This window comes from Zerene cesonia, chromosome 16 (genome assembly GCF_012273895.1).
Source record: "Zerene cesonia ecotype Mississippi chromosome 16, Zerene_cesonia_1.1, whole genome shotgun sequence".
Taxonomy (NCBI): domain Eukaryota; kingdom Metazoa; phylum Arthropoda; class Insecta; order Lepidoptera; family Pieridae; genus Zerene; species Zerene cesonia.
Genome location: NC_052117.1, coordinates 2,922,949 through 2,941,397, shown reverse-complemented (window position 1 = coordinate 2,941,397; position 18,449 = coordinate 2,922,949). Strand labels below are relative to the sequence as shown.

At 33.0% G+C, this 18,449-nt stretch overlaps 2 protein-coding genes across 3 annotated transcripts; one reads left to right on the top strand and one right to left on the bottom strand.

Annotated features, from left to right (window-relative positions):
• The first annotated feature begins 4,871 nt into the window (after positions 1 to 4,871).
• LOC119832876 (multiple coagulation factor deficiency protein 2 homolog) lies at positions 4,872 to 10,244 on the top strand. Its single transcript, XM_038356679.1, has 6 exons — positions 4,872 to 5,007; positions 7,803 to 7,956; positions 8,425 to 8,560; positions 8,746 to 8,833; positions 9,208 to 9,346; positions 10,041 to 10,244. The coding sequence occupies exons 1-5, from the start codon at positions 4,995 to 4,997 to the stop codon at positions 9,339 to 9,341; spliced, it is 525 nt and encodes a 174-aa protein (XP_038212607.1). The 5' UTR covers positions 4,872 to 4,994; the 3' UTR covers positions 9,342 to 9,346; positions 10,041 to 10,244.
• On the bottom strand, positions 9,733 to 13,970 carry LOC119832875. Of its 2 annotated transcripts, none has more exons than XM_038356677.1 (4): positions 13,467 to 13,970; positions 12,814 to 12,934; positions 11,034 to 11,214; positions 9,733 to 10,179 (listed from the first exon to the last, which is right to left on the bottom strand). In XM_038356677.1, exons 1-4 carry the CDS (start codon positions 13,797 to 13,799, stop codon positions 10,071 to 10,073), a joined length of 744 nt encoding a protein of 247 aa, XP_038212605.1. In that variant the 5' UTR covers positions 13,800 to 13,970; the 3' UTR covers positions 9,733 to 10,070. The 2 variants fall into 2 exon arrangements, with proteins under 2 accessions (XP_038212605.1, XP_038212606.1); XM_038356678.1 differs by having other exon boundaries at positions 13,491 to 13,966.
• Between the last annotated feature and the right edge of the window lie 4,479 nt (positions 13,971 to 18,449).

Here is an 18,449-nt window from a genome sequence, read left to right as displayed (position 1 = left end):
AGAAAACACAACAAAGGATTGTCGTTTCGTTGATGAGAATTTTGTATCATTACATTTAACTTTCCCGTGAGGAAGGGCTTGTAACTAGGGTGTAATTGGCCGAGATGAGGTTTAATAAGTTTTTAATAGCTACGGGCGTCTCGCTATCCATCCCGAATATCGGACAGCTTCTTTGAAATATCCTCTAATTATTATTTTATTTGATTTAGTAAAGCTCGAATACCTACTTACGTTTAGATTCAATTCAAAGTCTATTATGGGTAAAATGGAAGTGAAAGGCCATTTTAAAAATAAATGTTAAATATAAAAAGAGAACTGGTTTTAGTATTTTTTTGGTGTAATAAAATTAAATTATATAGTTCCTACATGTATAATAATTTAATTTTTAATTTTAATATTTAAATTTAGGAAACAAAAAATATTGTTAAAAGGTAATTTGAAAACTTTCTATGTACATACTGATTTACAGACTTACTTAATTCATGAGTTATTTCATTGTATATTTTTTCGTTAAATTATGTCGCCTAATATTAGTATAGCAAATATCATAGCAATCTGTTAATAGCCCAAAGCCTTGGAAATCCATTTTATGATTCAGTATTACGATGCGGGAGAATTTTTCACCAAATAGGAATGACCCTCAAAAGAGGTCAGCACCTGGCCTAGTAGTTGATCCGTGTGACAGGGACAAAATACGCCTTTTACAGCTCTTAAAAGCGTACCCTTTTCAGTGCCTCGAAACGAAACGTTTGAGAGATAATTTTATAATTCTTCCCTTTCGAGTCATTTTCTGGTATCAAATATTTACATGACATTTCTGATTTGCTAAACAGGTTAATTGAGAGAGGCAATTATTAATTTGCATGAATATTACGAAAATATCGTTGCTTAACGTGACTCAATAAAAATGGGGGAGCTCTTAGATTTAAAATGCCATTGTTCAATTTACAATGTAATTTACATGTTACTATTACGCTAATTGTGGTTTTGTTTTGTTACAAAAATGTAGGCGTGGAAATACTAAGCGTTGAATAGAATGCCAATTGTTTGCAAAAATATTTTGACAGAAAAATTCGCGCCTATCCTGCTGTCAAAATTACCGCCCAATTATGTTCGCGTGCTAGTTGCCGCCCTCTATAATTTGAAATTAGAACGTTTAACTTTTTTATTACAGCCACGTGTCAGCAGCCAAACAAAAATTAGTTTAGTGCCGCTGCGAAAAGTTACTAATTTTAATGAAAATGGAGAACCTTGTAAATAAGGCTACATAACTTCGTTGAGATTGATGGTTGTAAAGCTTTCGATACAGTTTTATAATTTTTAGATTCTGAACTAAGTATTTTAGGGAATATATCTTTACTCAATTAGTAGTAATTGTTATTTCGATTGAATGTTTTATTACAGTTATCTCTTATTTGAGTAGTTTCCAACTGTGTTGTGGCTGTTAATTAAACGCAAAAAAAGTTTTAGTTAATAAAATAATAAAGAACGTAGGTACATTATATCTTTCCAAGTAGGTAACGGTAAATGTCAAACGAATGCGCGGTCTTAAAAGCTTACCAATTATGGGGCTAAAAGCAACATCGGGTTCGCTGGCTTCGCAGAACGCGGTTTCCTTAGCTCATCAATTTTGTACGGAACACTCTCAACGCTTGGAAACTTTTCATACAACTTCTTGAATTATTGAGGGGATTTACTTTATGTTTCAAGGTTGATAAGAATTAGTCTTTGATGTTTTAAAGTTTGACTTTTTGTTATTAGTGATTTTAATTGAGTTCGTTTTATTTTTGTCTATATCAATAGATATTTTCAGTTTTCTCAGTAGATATTTGAATGTTTTAGTATCATTTTAAACAAAATCCTGAAAGTATCTCGTGTATTATTCTAAGTTCTCATTGATCCGATAACGAAGGTTTAATTATTACATATTATACGTTGTATACGTCTACTTAATAGAAAAGGCTTATTTTATTTGTGGTATTAGTACTTTTAGTACATTAAAATATTTATTATTTGGAAATTGGTACTGACTGCGTGTGTGTGACCATCTTATAGTGTTCTAAAATTACATAATATATATCTAATTTTGCTATGGGGTACTTAATAACTTATGTGAATTATCTACTAGTCTTAAAATTTATAAAATACCGGCTAAAAACATGAGAACTTGATTAGCCTCGACTGGTCATTTTATTCAATATCTACAGAGAATTACGCGGAAAAGATATTTCTAATAGAAAACAACATATTACATATATGTTTATTACAAACACCATGTTTATTTTGTATACTTCTATAATGTTCTTCTATTTATTAATGTTTGTTATTAAGCCATAAACACAAGCGTTTACTAAGTTTGAGGTAAAAGCAATAAGTTTTATTGGTATAATTTTATTTAAGTAAAACACAAAGTTACACCAATCAGTACTTACCTAATATGAATAAAGTGTGGTAATAAAATAGAAATTGTACAGGTACATCAGTATCACGTTTAAAGCAATATAAAAAAAAAAGGAAGAGACTCTGAGTGCCACAAGCAAACCTTAAAAACTTTCCGACATGAAAGTTTAAAAGTGATCCGGGATGCTCACCTCCCTGCGTTGCCTAGCAACGCCCGTGCCTCCCTAAACCACAAATCTCGGATTCGGGGCTGTACGTTAATGTGTGTTTATAAATTTGAAAAATATATTTTAAGACTATGGATAGTATGTTCTTGGATATTTGTTATTTAATTAGCCATTTTGTGTTATCATTGTTATTTTAATTGGACAAAGGATTCCAAGAGCAATATAAAAAGAAAAAATAAAGAGCATATATATGGCTGAATTGTGATGATTATTTTTTGTTTTTAAATAAAAACATTTTGCTCCAATTTTTAACCTTCGCTAGTCCCTTCAAAATATTGTTACCTGTTATTGTTTGATTATAATAAAAAGATCAATTTTTATATTTCTATATAATATTTTGAAGTCGACAAAAAAAGTTCAGAAGTGATTTTATCACTATTTACTTTTCAAATACACAATAACGAACGTATTGTTTAATTTCTGTATGAAAGTAAAATGTTCTTCCTTTACAACTTTAACTGGCTGTATCTTCTTTTCTTCTTTGTGAATAAATAAATCATGTATCGATCAAGTAAATAACTAATCAAGCTTGCATTCACAGAAATCTTCTACAGCCTACAAGCTCCTTGCCTATAAATAGAATTACTTATTTCATATACATATTTTGGTATATACTTATTAAAAGGTTATTCTAAAAATAAATTGATTGATATAAAATAATATACTGAATTAATAACATGCACCCAATTAGTTAATATTTGATAGCGATATCGATACCCTAAAAGGCGGTAAAGCTGATTCTTTTAATTATCTTATTTATCGAATCTTCATATCGTCCATATATCCTCAATCTGTAGCAATAAAATAACAAATTTATAATAAAACAATTATCATTGTTAATTAAACTTATATGTGCTTCGAAACTTTCTAGTAACATAGCTTTTGCTCACCGCAATTTTAAAAGTTTTGTTTTTTTAAAGGTATGTTTTACTAGTCATCTAGTTTACAGTATGTGATAATTTCTGAAAGCATTATGTACGTAGTTATGCGATAAACTATAAAGCGTTAAATTACTCTACTAAACTTCAACACAATGCGACGTGACTTAATTCGTTGCAATTTGCGTCACATATAAGACAAAAGGAATGTACTGAGTGGTGAAATCAATTAGCATGCAAATGTAAGAAAACGACCATTAGAGAAGCCTTCGTATAACGCATCCCCCGATGTATTGATCATACGATACTCACACGCTTACATACACCCGTCTCTTTTTAACAGATCGCTACAAACATAAACAATTTAAGTATGAAACGCCGAAACACAATAACAATGCATACGAATCAGTAGCATATGCCTTAGCAGTAAGAATGATTCTCATGTGCAGAAACTTTGTTATCAGCTATTTCTGTTGCGGGGATCGCGTTGTTATGTCAGTAAATTCAGCGCCTATCTTTAAAGGAATAAAGATCTCTTTCAGTGGTGGGTTGCGAGAAAATGAGTATGTATTAAAACATTCAGCGGTCTTTATTGATGGCTGACGTAGTTATTTACATTTCTTGTATATTTTATCGAACTTTTATTATGAATACGGGATAGCTATTTATGCTTAAATTAAAATTTTGTATAGTGATTGTAATTAATATTGAATTGCTTTTTATTGAAGTCTCAATGCCAATATTTCCTTTAAAATCTAGTTGGATAAGTAAATGTAGATAGGCTATCTGTAAATTCAGTTAAAAAAACTCTTTATAATATCGTTAATCAACATTTAAATGATATTTCATCATTCCAAAAAAATAATAACGGGCCGTAGACGGATGGCAGTTGCATCTAATTTTATTGTTTTGTAATACCTACCATATTAACATATACCTATTTAGATAAAAGAATAGTTTTTGTTTTTTTTTTTTTGTATTTTTGTGAATTTTGAGTTCTTGCCATTTAAGGGAGTAATTATTGGATCTAGTGATCTGAAAAAAAAACTTTAATCAATTCATTTTCAAATGAAGTGTGAGTATTACAGGATATATTTTATCTTGTTTTTATCTTAGGTCAGCTCGAACAAAGCCGGGACAACCGGATAACAATTTAAATTTTCAATGGCATCCTTCTACTAGCGCCATCTATTGATATTTTCACAAAACTGTAACGTGTACGTTTAGCGTACTATTTTCGTGGCCAAAAAGACATGCGCGGGAATCACACTGGGGGCTATCTGATTTTAAGTCTTATGCAGTCAGCATTAAATACAAATTCGCTTATTCAAGCTGCGCAAGCGTAGTAAGCTTGACTCCGCCATGTCTGAAAACTGAAAGCTGTTTAACTGACAGAATATGGAGTGTTTGTTACACAAATATTATAGTTATAATGTGTGAAATTATTTGCATTGATCAAATATAACAAAGAAAAAAGTGTAATGTGAGGATGAAGTTTGAAGGTAGGTAATTTTTATACAGATACGTGAAGTCTTCTAACATTTCATTGCTAAGTTTTCACTTTGATTTTAGAAAAAATAAACATGTAAATATTGTAGGTAATTACGTTGGAAAACATTTATTAAATTAAGTTTCTCGTGATAATGATTTTCTAAATTAAATTATATGATAGGATATTTATATTTCTCCTACAGTTTAAGAATATTTACAAATACAGTCAACATAATCTCAAAATTAACGTTAATTAATTATATTGAGAGAGTATTTTAATAAATTGTATTTTTTGCGCGTCATAACTTTAACAACTGTAATAAACAAATACCTTATATTTAGGTATGGTATAATGTGTTAACAAAACCAAAAAAAAAAAAAAATAGATTAAAATTAAAAGTTCATTCTATAAAAACAGTTAGTCTCCACTAGGTATTCTAGAACTTTTTTTCAATGCACATCCCTTAGTACTGCGGTATCGTTAATACGAGTATAATCACTTTATACGAAATGTAACCAAAGATAAGGTATAAAGGAGTCTATGAGCCGTGGTTGTATCCATTGTGATCATGGGATTAGGGCGTTATAAGGCGATAATGCAGTGGGTTGCGCTGGATGGTGTCGTGACACATGGTCTCTATAGATTACGAATAATCACAAATTATATCAAGGATCGTTTTTAAAAAATAATAAAGTCCTCTTACAATGCAACAACATGGAGAAATAAACAAACTTTTATATAAAAATATAAAAACAGGTATGTAGAAACGGATTGACCGCCTCCTTGGTACAGTGGTTAACGCGTGAGCGTAGAACCGAGGGGTCCTGGGCTCAATTCCCGGTGGGGACGCACAAAAAAAAAAAATATCTCGGTCTGGCAGGACACAGAAGGCTGATCACCTCTACTTGTCCCTAAGGAAAATCGATCAGTGAAACGGATGTACATCATCTGCCCCATACCCCACTAGGGGACTCGGGACTTCACTATATATGTAGAAACGGAATTTAAGAGCGCCAAACAACTTTTCTTCGAGGGAACGTTATGTGTGGGAGAAGGGCACGCGTCGGCACGAATTGGGCCAGCTCGCCAATGATATGGGGAAAACAATATGTGGAGATACGAGTATACTAAAGTTATAGCAGTTCAATATTTATGATCCATTCAAAATACCTATTATATATACGTGCAAAATTCAAATTATTATTTTGCTCCCTACAATAGCGAGTAGTGTGTCAAATGTAAACCGCTTGTGCTGGACACCCCGACATACGGAGCGCACTTGTCACGAAGCGCATAATTTGTCCTCCATTATGGCTCCATTTTATACTATAAAGTAGGGTCCGATTAGACCCGGTCTCGTCTTTCCTACGAAACAACTGTGCAGTTTGATTGAGAGGGTCGCGAATATAAATAATTCATTCGATGTATTGAAATTGTATCGTAATAGATTTTCGGATGGGGCGCTGATTAACACCTGTTTTGTTATTTTGTAATATGAGGCTGGTATGTTTTTGCTAATAGTGTCATATTCTATTCTGTGCCACATAATTTATAGACTGTTAGAAGTGTACATTTTGGAGACGAGAATTGAGTATTCAATTGTTGCTATACAATTGTGGTGGTTTTTAGTGGTTGTTGAAGATGCTTTTTTTGCCATTTTGCCGAACCTTGCAATTATTATACTGTTTAAAGAAGAACGTCATATCGAAATAAAACTCATTTATATGCATTCGCTAAGCAAGAAATGTCACTCACATTATAGAGTCGTGGTAAGGATCACTTTAGGAACACTTGATGCATGTTTAATGTTGAAGGAAGATTTAAAACTTTAATATGAAAAAATATTTATTCAACCTACACTTATCTTGGGAAGTACAAAAATTAACATAGTAAATTTCTTGATAACTATCCAAACCCGCTTTAAAAATGAAATAAAAATGAAATTGTTGTCTACATTTTCAATCTGAGCTAATCCCAGCACCGTAAAATCTAAGCCTAGATTTTCTACCCAATTACAAAAGTAATAGCATGGTACTTGTGAAATGAGGTGTGAATATTGCGTCTCTGTGGGGTCCTGCTCCCGCTGGTGGCCCCCGGGGGCGCCAGCTGCCCACCCCTTGCATTGGGTGATGGACAGGTATGCGTTATGGCAATATTTTTTGTACGGAACAATTTGTCGCGATACAGTACAGGCGCGTGCCGATTTGATTTTTTTTTTGTGCACAATATGAGAGCTTTAGAAAAATTTTAAGGTAAAATAATATTAGTATATTAATGTAATATTATATATAAAAATAATATTAGTTATTTTCAGTTTTGTATGATGAGGATGTATCTATGCATATTATTAATTGGTTTCTGACTGTTTTGTGTGTCTAATAAATAAAATGAAATAAGTAAAATAATGATAATGCATTGGTCAATAGATTTAAAGTGCGAATTACTTTTTACATTATGAGTCTTAGATTAATGTCTGTGAAATGTTGTGAAATGTCTCAGAATGAAAGTTTCCCTTAATCCTAAATCGAACACACGAGTCTCATTTCAAAAACAGAAAAGTTTAATTTTTACCAATGTTATCAAAGATCAGGTGACACCTACTTGAATATATCACACATAAAACACAATATTAAATGGAACAGAATTTTTATTACATATAACATAATTATACAAGTATATTTTCAGCTATATAGGTAAGTAGTGTAAATTTTAAATAAAAAATGTTAATATCTAGATATATAAAACTTTCCGATCCGTCGACAAAACTGACTACCCACTCTAAATTTGATAATATCTCTTCATTAGCCATCGTCATAGTGATTCTTAGCGGTATAGTATTCGGTATGCGACGCGGCCCGCACCACCCGCACGGGCATGGCGTGGAGCAAGCACACCACCACTACGTACCAAGGGGCACGGAGAAGCTCACCCGAGAATCAAAGCTCCTTCATGACACCAAGTGAGTTATTAGTTCCAGAGTTCAGTATTTTGTCTACTTTCTACTTATCTGAGCTTCGTATTCTTGTTCTTATTGTTGTGATCTCATAGATTTGATTCAGAATCTGCATTATAATATTATGATAACATAAAAAGTATATTATTTGTAGTATTGGTACCATAATATAATTAAACCGGCACGTATTCTACTTTTTTTAGTATAGTTTATCTATATACCAATGTATGGATTACTACTTTGTGAATAATACTTCATAGTATTTTCCTTCATAAAATGAACAGCTTTCTGCGGCTTTGTCCGCGTAGTCACTACAAAATTTTATAAATGATGAATAGACGGAAACTATGAAGGAAAATCCTCGTACTGTGTTAAAACTATATCCACACCAAATTTCATCCAAATCGGTGCAGTGGTTTACGCGTAAGAAGTGACAGTCAGAGTAACTTTCGCATGTATAACATCTATTTTCAGACATATTGAAGAGGATGTAAAAGAATTGACTCCAGAATTATTGGCTAACATGACCCCGGAGGAATTGGAATTCCATTATTTTTCAGCACATGACTTTGACAGGAACTCTATGTTGGACGGTCTGGAAATGCTGAAGGTAAAAATGTAATCTTCTCTTTCCTCCTCTTTCTTGTCCATAAAGAAAATCTATCAGTGTGATTAGGTGAATATCATCTGCACCATACCATTAGGGACACGGGACTTCTCTTTTCCACCCCCGGCTTCGTTATATTAATAAAAATCAGTAACGTAACTTAACTATAACTTAATCATTGATTTCAGGCAGTGTATCATACAATGGAACACGAGCCTCTACCAGATGTTGAGTCTTCCATAGAGCCAGAAGCTAATAGCATTGCGACGTGTATTGGTAAGAAATATAAAATGATATTTATATATTGCCCTCACACTTCCACAGAAAACCGGCGTGAAATAGTAGTAGACTACTGTGTTTCCTAATGTGAGTGGTTCAGCCGGAGCCGTTCTCTTTCCTCTTCCTTTCCAGTCCATTTCTTTTTTCCAATCCTTTCCTTATCCCATTTCCCTAAAAGCAGGCAGCTCAATCACAGAGACATTAACTTTACGAATGTTCATGGTCGGTGGTGGTCGCTTACCATTACCATCAAGCGATCCACCAGCTCAGTGGCCCACTGGATCAGATGATCGGATCTATAACAAGCTAGGGATAGATAGTCTCTAGGCCTTTTTTCCTTCCTATGAATTACATTTTGAGCAAACTTCCAGCGATAGTAGACCGTACTCTAGAGACGGATGACACCGACGGGGATGGGTACGTTTCGTACGCGGAGTACCGCGCCGCACGGCTTAGCAACCCCACGGAGAGGACGCCCAGGGTTGTGGCCGCTGGCTCTATATAGCATAGGTGAGATAAAAGATAGTTTAGTTTAAAAGAGCTACGTTTTACTTTATTTGTTATTACAAATATGTGTTATAGATTAGTGTTAAGATATTAATAAAATGGTTATGTTTTATTTATTTATTAGGGTTATTTTAATTTTATTTTTAAACAAATATGTCGTAGATTAGATTCTGGAAGGGTTTGATAAAGGGTGAACAAAAGTTACTCGTATGTACTGTTTTGGTAGTAGATTTTTTGCATTTAAAAATAGAAAAATTTCACCCATTTAAAATTGCTTTATTAACGTATTTAAAAATTGGTGTTTAAAAAGGCATAGATATTTTAATAAAACAAATGACATGTTTTATTTCTTTATTGATTGAATTATTTACAAATTTGAATACGCTTGGATAGGATTATATAAATTCTATATGTCAAGAAATCTGCATCATAATTGATAGTACAAATATTAGAAAAAGATTACAAAATGAATATAATAATTAATCTGAATTTTTGGGCATGTTATAAATAATTTCACTTATATGTAGCATGGCTATATTGTTTTGAGAAATAATTAAATTCACACACTCAATTTGATACTCGAGTTTAATGCTTTTCTTACATATCATCTTACGGCATATGACCAAATGCTCAAATCGATAATAACCTACATCTAAATATGACATCCATATCAACATAAAGCATTAAACAATTCCAGGGCCGCGATTCTATGGAATCTTCTATAGAACTAAGTACATTGGTATATCTTATCGCAAGGCTTGCCCTGCTCGCCCCGCGCCGTGGCCACCTGGATGCCGCGCGATACGTTCTCGTATGGTTCCAAATCGATACTGTTCCTGAAATACATTTATTTACCGTTTGTTAATTTGTGAGAGTTAAAGACAATAAAGGGTGTGTGGTGTTGATGTTTTTTATTCTTTGTCCCTTTGTATGGGTGAATAATAAATGGTTGTTTGGATATTTGCTCAGTAAAAAATATTATAACGTGTTGATGTGTTGATTGCTGCAGCTGAAAACATTGACTGTATCAAAGTTGATAGTGCAGTCTGATATGTTCTCGTGGGATCTGTCCCGAAGTGCATTGACATTTAAGCGCAGTTTCTAGCAATTAACTGTTGCTCCTCAAATATTTACGACGAATAGGAGGCTTATGGTCCTGAAAAGTTAAAGACATGTAATTACATTGTATTAACTTATTGAGGACGTTTGAATACAATAAAGTATAATATTGTGTTGTGTTGTTTGTGTATTTTTGTGCGTTGTTGTTCTTTATTTTATGATTTATTGCTTTATAATTCGTCAGAAAACTAAGAGAAATACTTTAGCACAAAGGTACATAGATATCTAGAGAGTTATTGTGATTGATTAGTGTTACGACAATCAATAATGTGTTTGTTTTTTGAAAATGTGCCATTCTAATTACATTAATTTTGACTTGTCATAAATGTATGAAATTTTAACTGTTACCAATTACTTTCTATATTTATTCATGTAGTAATTTAAAGTAAATGTTGTATATTCACGTAGCCATTGCTGTTATTGAATTATTAGTATTACTACCAATATGATAACTAAGGATGAAGAATAAATGAAATGTCACTTAAAATCCAGAATGGGTACAGATCTCCCTAGTGGCTTCTAAAGAAAATATTTCTATGAGTTAAATTTAATAGGAAAAGCAGGTTCATACCCTTGTACCAGTTTCGTTCCCTGCAAAATAAGTTCCGCCCCCGACGCATATATGGCGGCCTGGTGCGGTTTCTGGCAAGCCAGACGGTACAGGCAGCCGTAGTCTTGCGTCTGCTGCCCCACGAGATAACTCAGATATAACAGTATTTCATCTTCTGTTATGTATGACGCGTTCTTGTTATCTGTTATAGGGGAATTTAAAAAAGGATGTGTTTTATGTACCTATATTATTAAGGAAGTGATGCAAGGACATTTAAGACTAATTAATATATAACTTGTTATCTATAATCTGGGATATCGTTAAATATAAAATACCCAAAAGGTAATATGGGCTACCATATGTTTCGTACAAATTGAAATACACAATATGTGTTAAATGAAATTATTATTATTTACTAAAATTTATTCAAGTCACAGCAAAAATATAGGTACAATACTAAAGTTGTTTATAAACATTTTGTAGAAGTAACTAAAACCGAATATGCGGTTGGGTTAAATTTGGAATAATGGCGATGTTTATGTTTCAGGAAATATTTTTCATTTGTTATAAATGTAAATAGAGAGAACAATATCAACAGTTTATAACTGTTACAATAAAATTTATTTAACAAACTTCCGCAGATCTGACAGTCATTAACGCACGGTGTCTGCAGATTATCCCTAACAATGGGATTACTTCGAGAATGGACAAGAAAAACGCATCCAACTATATTGGATTAACTTAATAGCCCTGATGGTCAGTTTCGGCACGTGGTCAAAGGCTTAAATATATAAGGATTTGTTAAAAATATTCTCTATGCCGTCAGTTCAGAGTCTAGAATAGCAAGTAGGAACTGAGAATTAAGAATAGGCAGATGTATGTTTACTGATCTAGTGGTTGTCGCTTCCGGATTATTGTTGTGGACATATTATAGCTATTATTATTTCCGGTTATGTAAGATGTACGCGTACGACTACTTTTTGTTCCTCGTTTTTATTTGAGCATTAACAATAACATACACTTAAGCCTACCGAATCAATGCGGTTGAAGTTTTACTTTAATTAGATTGAGTTTTTGTTTTAAATTTTTAGTTTATTATGTTTTTACTGTACTATAGATTTTATTTGTTAGAATTTAATAAATACTATAAACTGTAGTGGTCTCATATAGCACTCTATTTTAAAACTACCCGAGAAATTACGGTTACTGATGACACATAATTCAGCGTATTGATTCGAATCCAATTAAATCGATAAAAGTTTAAGAAAGGAAGTTAAAGAATAAAAGTTTAAGAATTGTCGGCCAATTATTCAACACATGAAATGTTGCAATACGTGGTAGGTTAAAATTGGTGCTAATTTTTAGGGTTACTAAAAACAGTCCCTACTCAAAAGGAAAAACGATAACCTATTACCACAGATAACATAATTCTCTATCTATTACTAAGACTTCGCTGTCGTCTGTCACCAACCTATACCTCCTGAACTCCTATGATTCCTAATTTCCCTATAAATAACAATTGACAATCATAATAGGAAATCGAGATTAAGCAACGCTGGGCAATTTTTTTTTTTGGAGATGTTCTCTAGCGTATTTGTACGTAATCCTTAGTGTGACGAATCCGACTCGCACCTGATCGATTTCTTTGCTGTTTTATAATAATCTATGCCTTTGATATTGTAAAAATAAAAATCGTGGCCTAGTAAAAATATGCTTGTTTCTATGCTTAAAAAAATTTAGAAGAAGAATCATGCTTGACTCATACATACGTAAAGATAAAACTTATATAAATGGTTCCTACCTTCTAAACTCCTTCCATAATGGTGTCCTTTCCAAGCGCCAGCTCCGAAAAATCCTGCGGCAAGTACCAGGGCCTTCAAGACTATCAGAATCACCAGATTTGTCAGGTTTAAGCTGAGTACCTGAATGTTTGAGAGATGATTTTAAAGGAATAATTTGTGACGTATGAGTAACGAAACGGCTTCGCACCGCAAATTTTTTTTGTCTCAAACAACATTTGAAATTACAATATGCTACAGGATGGCCAAGAGGCTAGGCATTGCTACGGTTTGTCAAAAAGACGCGGGTCCGAATCGCGGGCCCGCGTCTCTTCGGACGAATTGTGATTAAATATTTCCATTCTTTAAAATTTTCACAAATATGCTTTTCAGTTAAATTATATGAAAATAAACTAGAGTGAACAAGCTAAATAAAGATTTATTATGTAAAATATGGAAAAAACAATATAGTGAATACATGTCTTATTATTTAGTGTAATATATACATACTACTTCAACTACGATACTATACATTACATTCATTCTATTACTTACAAATTATCTATCCATATCTATCTCTTTCTATAACAAAGACAATCCTAAGAATAACGAATCGATAACGCAAAGCTGAGTCATGCAAAAATGCGTGCAATCTTTATACAAGTGCGATACGAACCTGCGAAATGCAGTCAAAACCAACCTGACTGCTCCCTGTGGACCTCGCTATGAAATCCTTCGCCAGGCTCGACATAACTTGGCTTCCGGCACCACTGAGGAAACTCCCTGCTGTATCCAAGAACGAAGCCCTGCCATATTGCGAAGTATCGTTCAAGCTATTGTCGAATCGGTCAATCCATTCACTCTTAAAATGTGCAGGATTATCCTTAGGAAGGAAAGCGCTGGTATCAAAATTCTTCGGGTACATTTTCTTGGCATATTGCGGGGATGAATATGCTCCGGAATGTGCAAGGGTCACACAGGGTAGTAATAAAAGGTAGAAGACGACCATTTCTAAAGAGTGCCGGATGGTAACTGCAGGTACAATGGGCAGAGATAGGATGCTAAGAAACGGGTGCAGTGCGCTATTTTATCTCTTTAAGTCCGCTTTTGTTTTTTGCACGCACGATGACATCTTCTAATGGTCCTATTGTTGTTGCTTTCAAGTGGCATAGTTTTTAAATATAAAAATCATAAAAATTAGAAAATGTATTGCTTAGTTTGCAGGACTTATTTGGTATTTGTTACCTAAATAATGAAATACAGTTGAAAAAAAAAACCCTGAAGACGCTTTAATAATTGAATCAAATAGATGACCGTTTCATTTTTTTATATAATTGATCAAGCAGGTATTTGACCACAGGTCTACCTGATGGAACGTAGAGGTGATCTAGGTAGTGATATGCTTGCTAGAAAGAAACTCATTCACTTGCTCTTATGCTGAGTATACGTAAGGAAGTTATTTAATCCTGGCGATCCTAATCAGGAAAATAAGATAAACTCATGATATTATTGCATTATCACCGGTCTTTGAAGTGCAAAGTTGGAATTAAATCTGTCATGTCATCATGTCAAAAAAATGGGTAAGCCGATTCAAAGGTGTCGATTATATACGAATGTATAGGTATCAGCTAAACTACATACATATATATCATAAACTTATACACATATTGCGCTTACTTAAACTGTTTTTGATTATTTTATATTCAATTACAAAACTATTTGAAGACTTAAATATCCAAAATGAATAACAGAGCAACATATGAATATTATATTGTAATCCATGTTATCAATTTTGCCCGTTTTTTACTTTTTTTAATAAAAAATAGAATAATTTTCCTGTATAGTAAATTGTAAATATTATGTTCTGTTTAAAATAACTTAGCATTTGTTTTAATATTTATAAATCAAAACATAAACAAGCGATGGTCACAATCCACAAGAGGCGACAATGATAAATTAGCGGAACCATTTTATTTAGACCACAGCACAAGTCATTTTGCTTCCGTAATAGTTATGTAGGGCGACGATGACTGCACTTTCGGTAAGAATATGATGTAATATGTATGGTGTTATGGCGCCTCGATAATATTTGGGGTGTGACAATGTCATCATTCTACATTTGGGAGTCTTATTATCTATTATAGCGCTTTGTTATCAGGGCACACAGAACTTTTTATTAAATTGTAGTTTCTTTACTATTAGTGCTTATTACGTATATGAGTACACTTTAGGCAAACAAATGTCTTGACATCAGCTCAGTTGTCTGCTATGATATAAAATATAGTAACACAACCGATAATACATTCGTTGATCGTCTAATGGATGCAATGGTTTAGATATATGATTCTTTTATGAATATATTTCCGACAAATTATGAAACTACGCAGGTTCCGGATTAAATTATGAGCATGTTATATGTATGTGTATATGTTATATTGTGTATATGTGGTACCTTATTTTGCTATCTTGTTTCTCGACCCGCCAATAATCTAATAATGCTTGTTACCTTTTGCCCGGTTTTGCCTGGAAGAGATCACTTCTGAGTGATAAGGCCGTTCAACAAATTATATTCTTTTTCTTTTTAAATATATTTTAATAACAAGATAAATCTTGTTAATGTTGTTGTTGTTATTAATAACAAGATGGATCTTAGAACAAGATAAATTTAAGTTTCCTTACCTGTACAATTTTTGTCGAAGTGTAATAAATAAAAAGTAAATTGCTGGACGGTAGGTAAACTGGACTTTCTTATAAAGTTAAAGTGGAATTGAAAGTAAAATGACAATAGCAGGCTACATTATCTAAAAGTGTTCATGGTCCACCATGCATGATGTTTCTAGACTGTTCTTTCTCTAGATAATATATTCATATATGATATTTACAAACTGATTGAATTTTGTTGTTTTATAAAGTCATGATTTACAAGAAGTAAAATCTTGTAATCGACTTGAAAATTTACATTGATTTATTTAAAACGCTAAAAATGGCAGTCAGTCAGTTTTGTATTACAAATAGCTCATGTGCGTATATTTATCATAAATTGCAAAATTTATTAGATACTTAAAATAGAGTATACAGTTTTTAATTGAAGTGAGGTTACGATCTCAAGAAACGCACAAAAATGTTGTGTGATGATTAGTATCTAAGATCATCGAACATTTTAATTCACAGAGTTACAAAGTCTGAACTAGAAATATATTAAACAGAAAACATTAAACCACTCTTTCATGATAACATTAACCTTATCAACAAAATCGTCTTACTTGAATACAGAGTTACGCAGAGAAGTTAATTTATACCAGTCCGTCCAAAATTTGGGGAAGCTTCAAACGTATTGCGTATAAAAATATAAGGAGCCTTTAAGAATAATGTAGAGTAGCACCTATAGTATTTAGCCACCTGTAGAGAGATTGTCGAGATATACGCATCTAAAGTCCTAAAAATTTTGTAGGTTACGCGAGCGAAGTCTCGAGTGGATATTTAATAAAGTTAGTCTTAACTTCAAGTAAATTGCCTACAACGCCATCTATTGTCCGCAATAATAACTGTCTTAAAAAGTTTGTGCAGAAATGTACCCTACATTTATTGTGTTCTCCTTTCTAAAAGGAAAGCGAAATACACGTGTCTGTACATTTATTTCACAGAGGGCGCTGATAACAGTTGTACAAGCAATAAGTTTTCTTTGTTGCAACATTTAATTTCATTACGTTTAACGTCGAATGTATGAATTTCAAGATGTTTTTTTAATAATTTCTCTGATATAGTTTTGAGTATTATATTAATAAAGATCCTGGGATTGTATAACTTACTCGTATATTTCGCATTGAAGCTTTCAATAACTATGCGGAATTTTTGTATGAAGTTAGCGATCCGCTCCGATTTCGCCTGTGGTAGGCTCATAACGTATTATAGGCTAGGCCAAAGAATTTTATATACTGGGCCATAGTTACTGAGATTAACTCGTTCACATAAATAAAAAACTCTTCAGTTTTATATCATTAAGTTATATCTCTTCCGTTTGATATAATTATACAAACTGATTAGAAATAACGGCAATTAAATCGTTTTTGGATAAATGGGGAAATAAGAAAACTAAACTAACCAAATATAATGTAGAGTCAATAAAGAAAATAAACAAATTGTGATCGTAACAGTTTGTAGCCCAAAAGTTACGTGTCCGGTCACAGTGAAGAAATTGCGTCACGTCAGTAAGCTTCGAAAGCGTAATTGGCGCCAATGTTACGAGATCATGAACACTTTCCACGATCTGCCTAAATGCTGAGAAGCTCGCACAGAGGCTGCTGTGGAGCTGTCAAATTATTTTTTTTTTTTAGATGTGTTAAATTGATCTATTGTTAGTTTTTTGTTAATCATTCCTCTTGTTGGTTGTTTAAAATAAATGTTTCATATAAACGAAATAACTTACTGTTGAAAGAGTCAATTTTTTTTTTATGTTACTAGACAAATTGTTTAGAATTGTTTATGTTATGTGTTTATGTTTTGAATAATTTTAGCCCTTACAAAAAGTGGGCTTACCGCTTGGCTTTTTGGCTTGGCCGACCTCACCATCGTTAGAAAGTTGTTGAAAATTAGTAAAAGACTTGGACATTCTCCAAGTTGAAGATCTCAACACCAGGGCACTAACACGTGATGTCTGGAGTCTTTTGATGCCGGAGAGCAAAATTCATTGGCAAGATGCTTTGGGTCGTTGCGCCGTTGAAGTAAATAAGTATAAACAGTAAACTATATATCATACATAAAAAACTGAAGTTAATATCGTACGGCGACTCCATAGCTGAGGTCGTGACGGTCAAGGCCCGGTTTCACTTTATAATAACAAAAACATTTTCACCGCTCTCACGATACAGACGCGGTGAACTGTTCATTCGGTGAAATGCATATTCTGTTATATAATATCTAAATAGTTCTATATACCTAAATGTTACTGTATATTAACAATTAGATTACGTAAATTAATTGTTTTAATCTCAGGTAAGTCGGTTTCGTACGCTTTATATGAAAGGCAACAAATGTATCCACATTCACAGAAGCTTTCCGAATTTATTTATGACTAGCTGCGCCCCGCGGTTTCACCCGCGTAAGTCCGTATCCCGTAGGAATATCGGGATAAAAAGTAACCTATATGTTATTCCAGCTGTCCAACAATCTACGTACCAAATTTCATTGCAATCGGTTCAGTAGTTTTTCGGTGAAAGAGCAACAAACACACACACATCCTTACAAAATTTCGCATTTATAATATTAGTAGGATTAATATAGTATGGGTTCTAAAACACAAAAGAACAATGAAAAAGAAAGTCATACGGCGTACATTACACGGTTGGCAGGATGGGATTTGATGGCATCCACCGTCCGTGTTTTGTTATTACATACTCTTCTTCAAAACAATGTTCCGGAAGGAAATATGTACCTATGTTGTTAGAAGGTACTCAAATTTTCAATTATTCGGACCACTGCTCCTTCAACATGCTCCTTCATTTTTGTTTATATTAAATACAGGTTCTTTATCTTTGTAAAAATCAACACATTTTTCTTACCGTACAAGGCGTAAGATTGTGGAACACACATTATACTTAGTCTGGCCATAAATACTGTTACACTTAATTATAAAAAAATATTACATTTGAATTTCGAATCT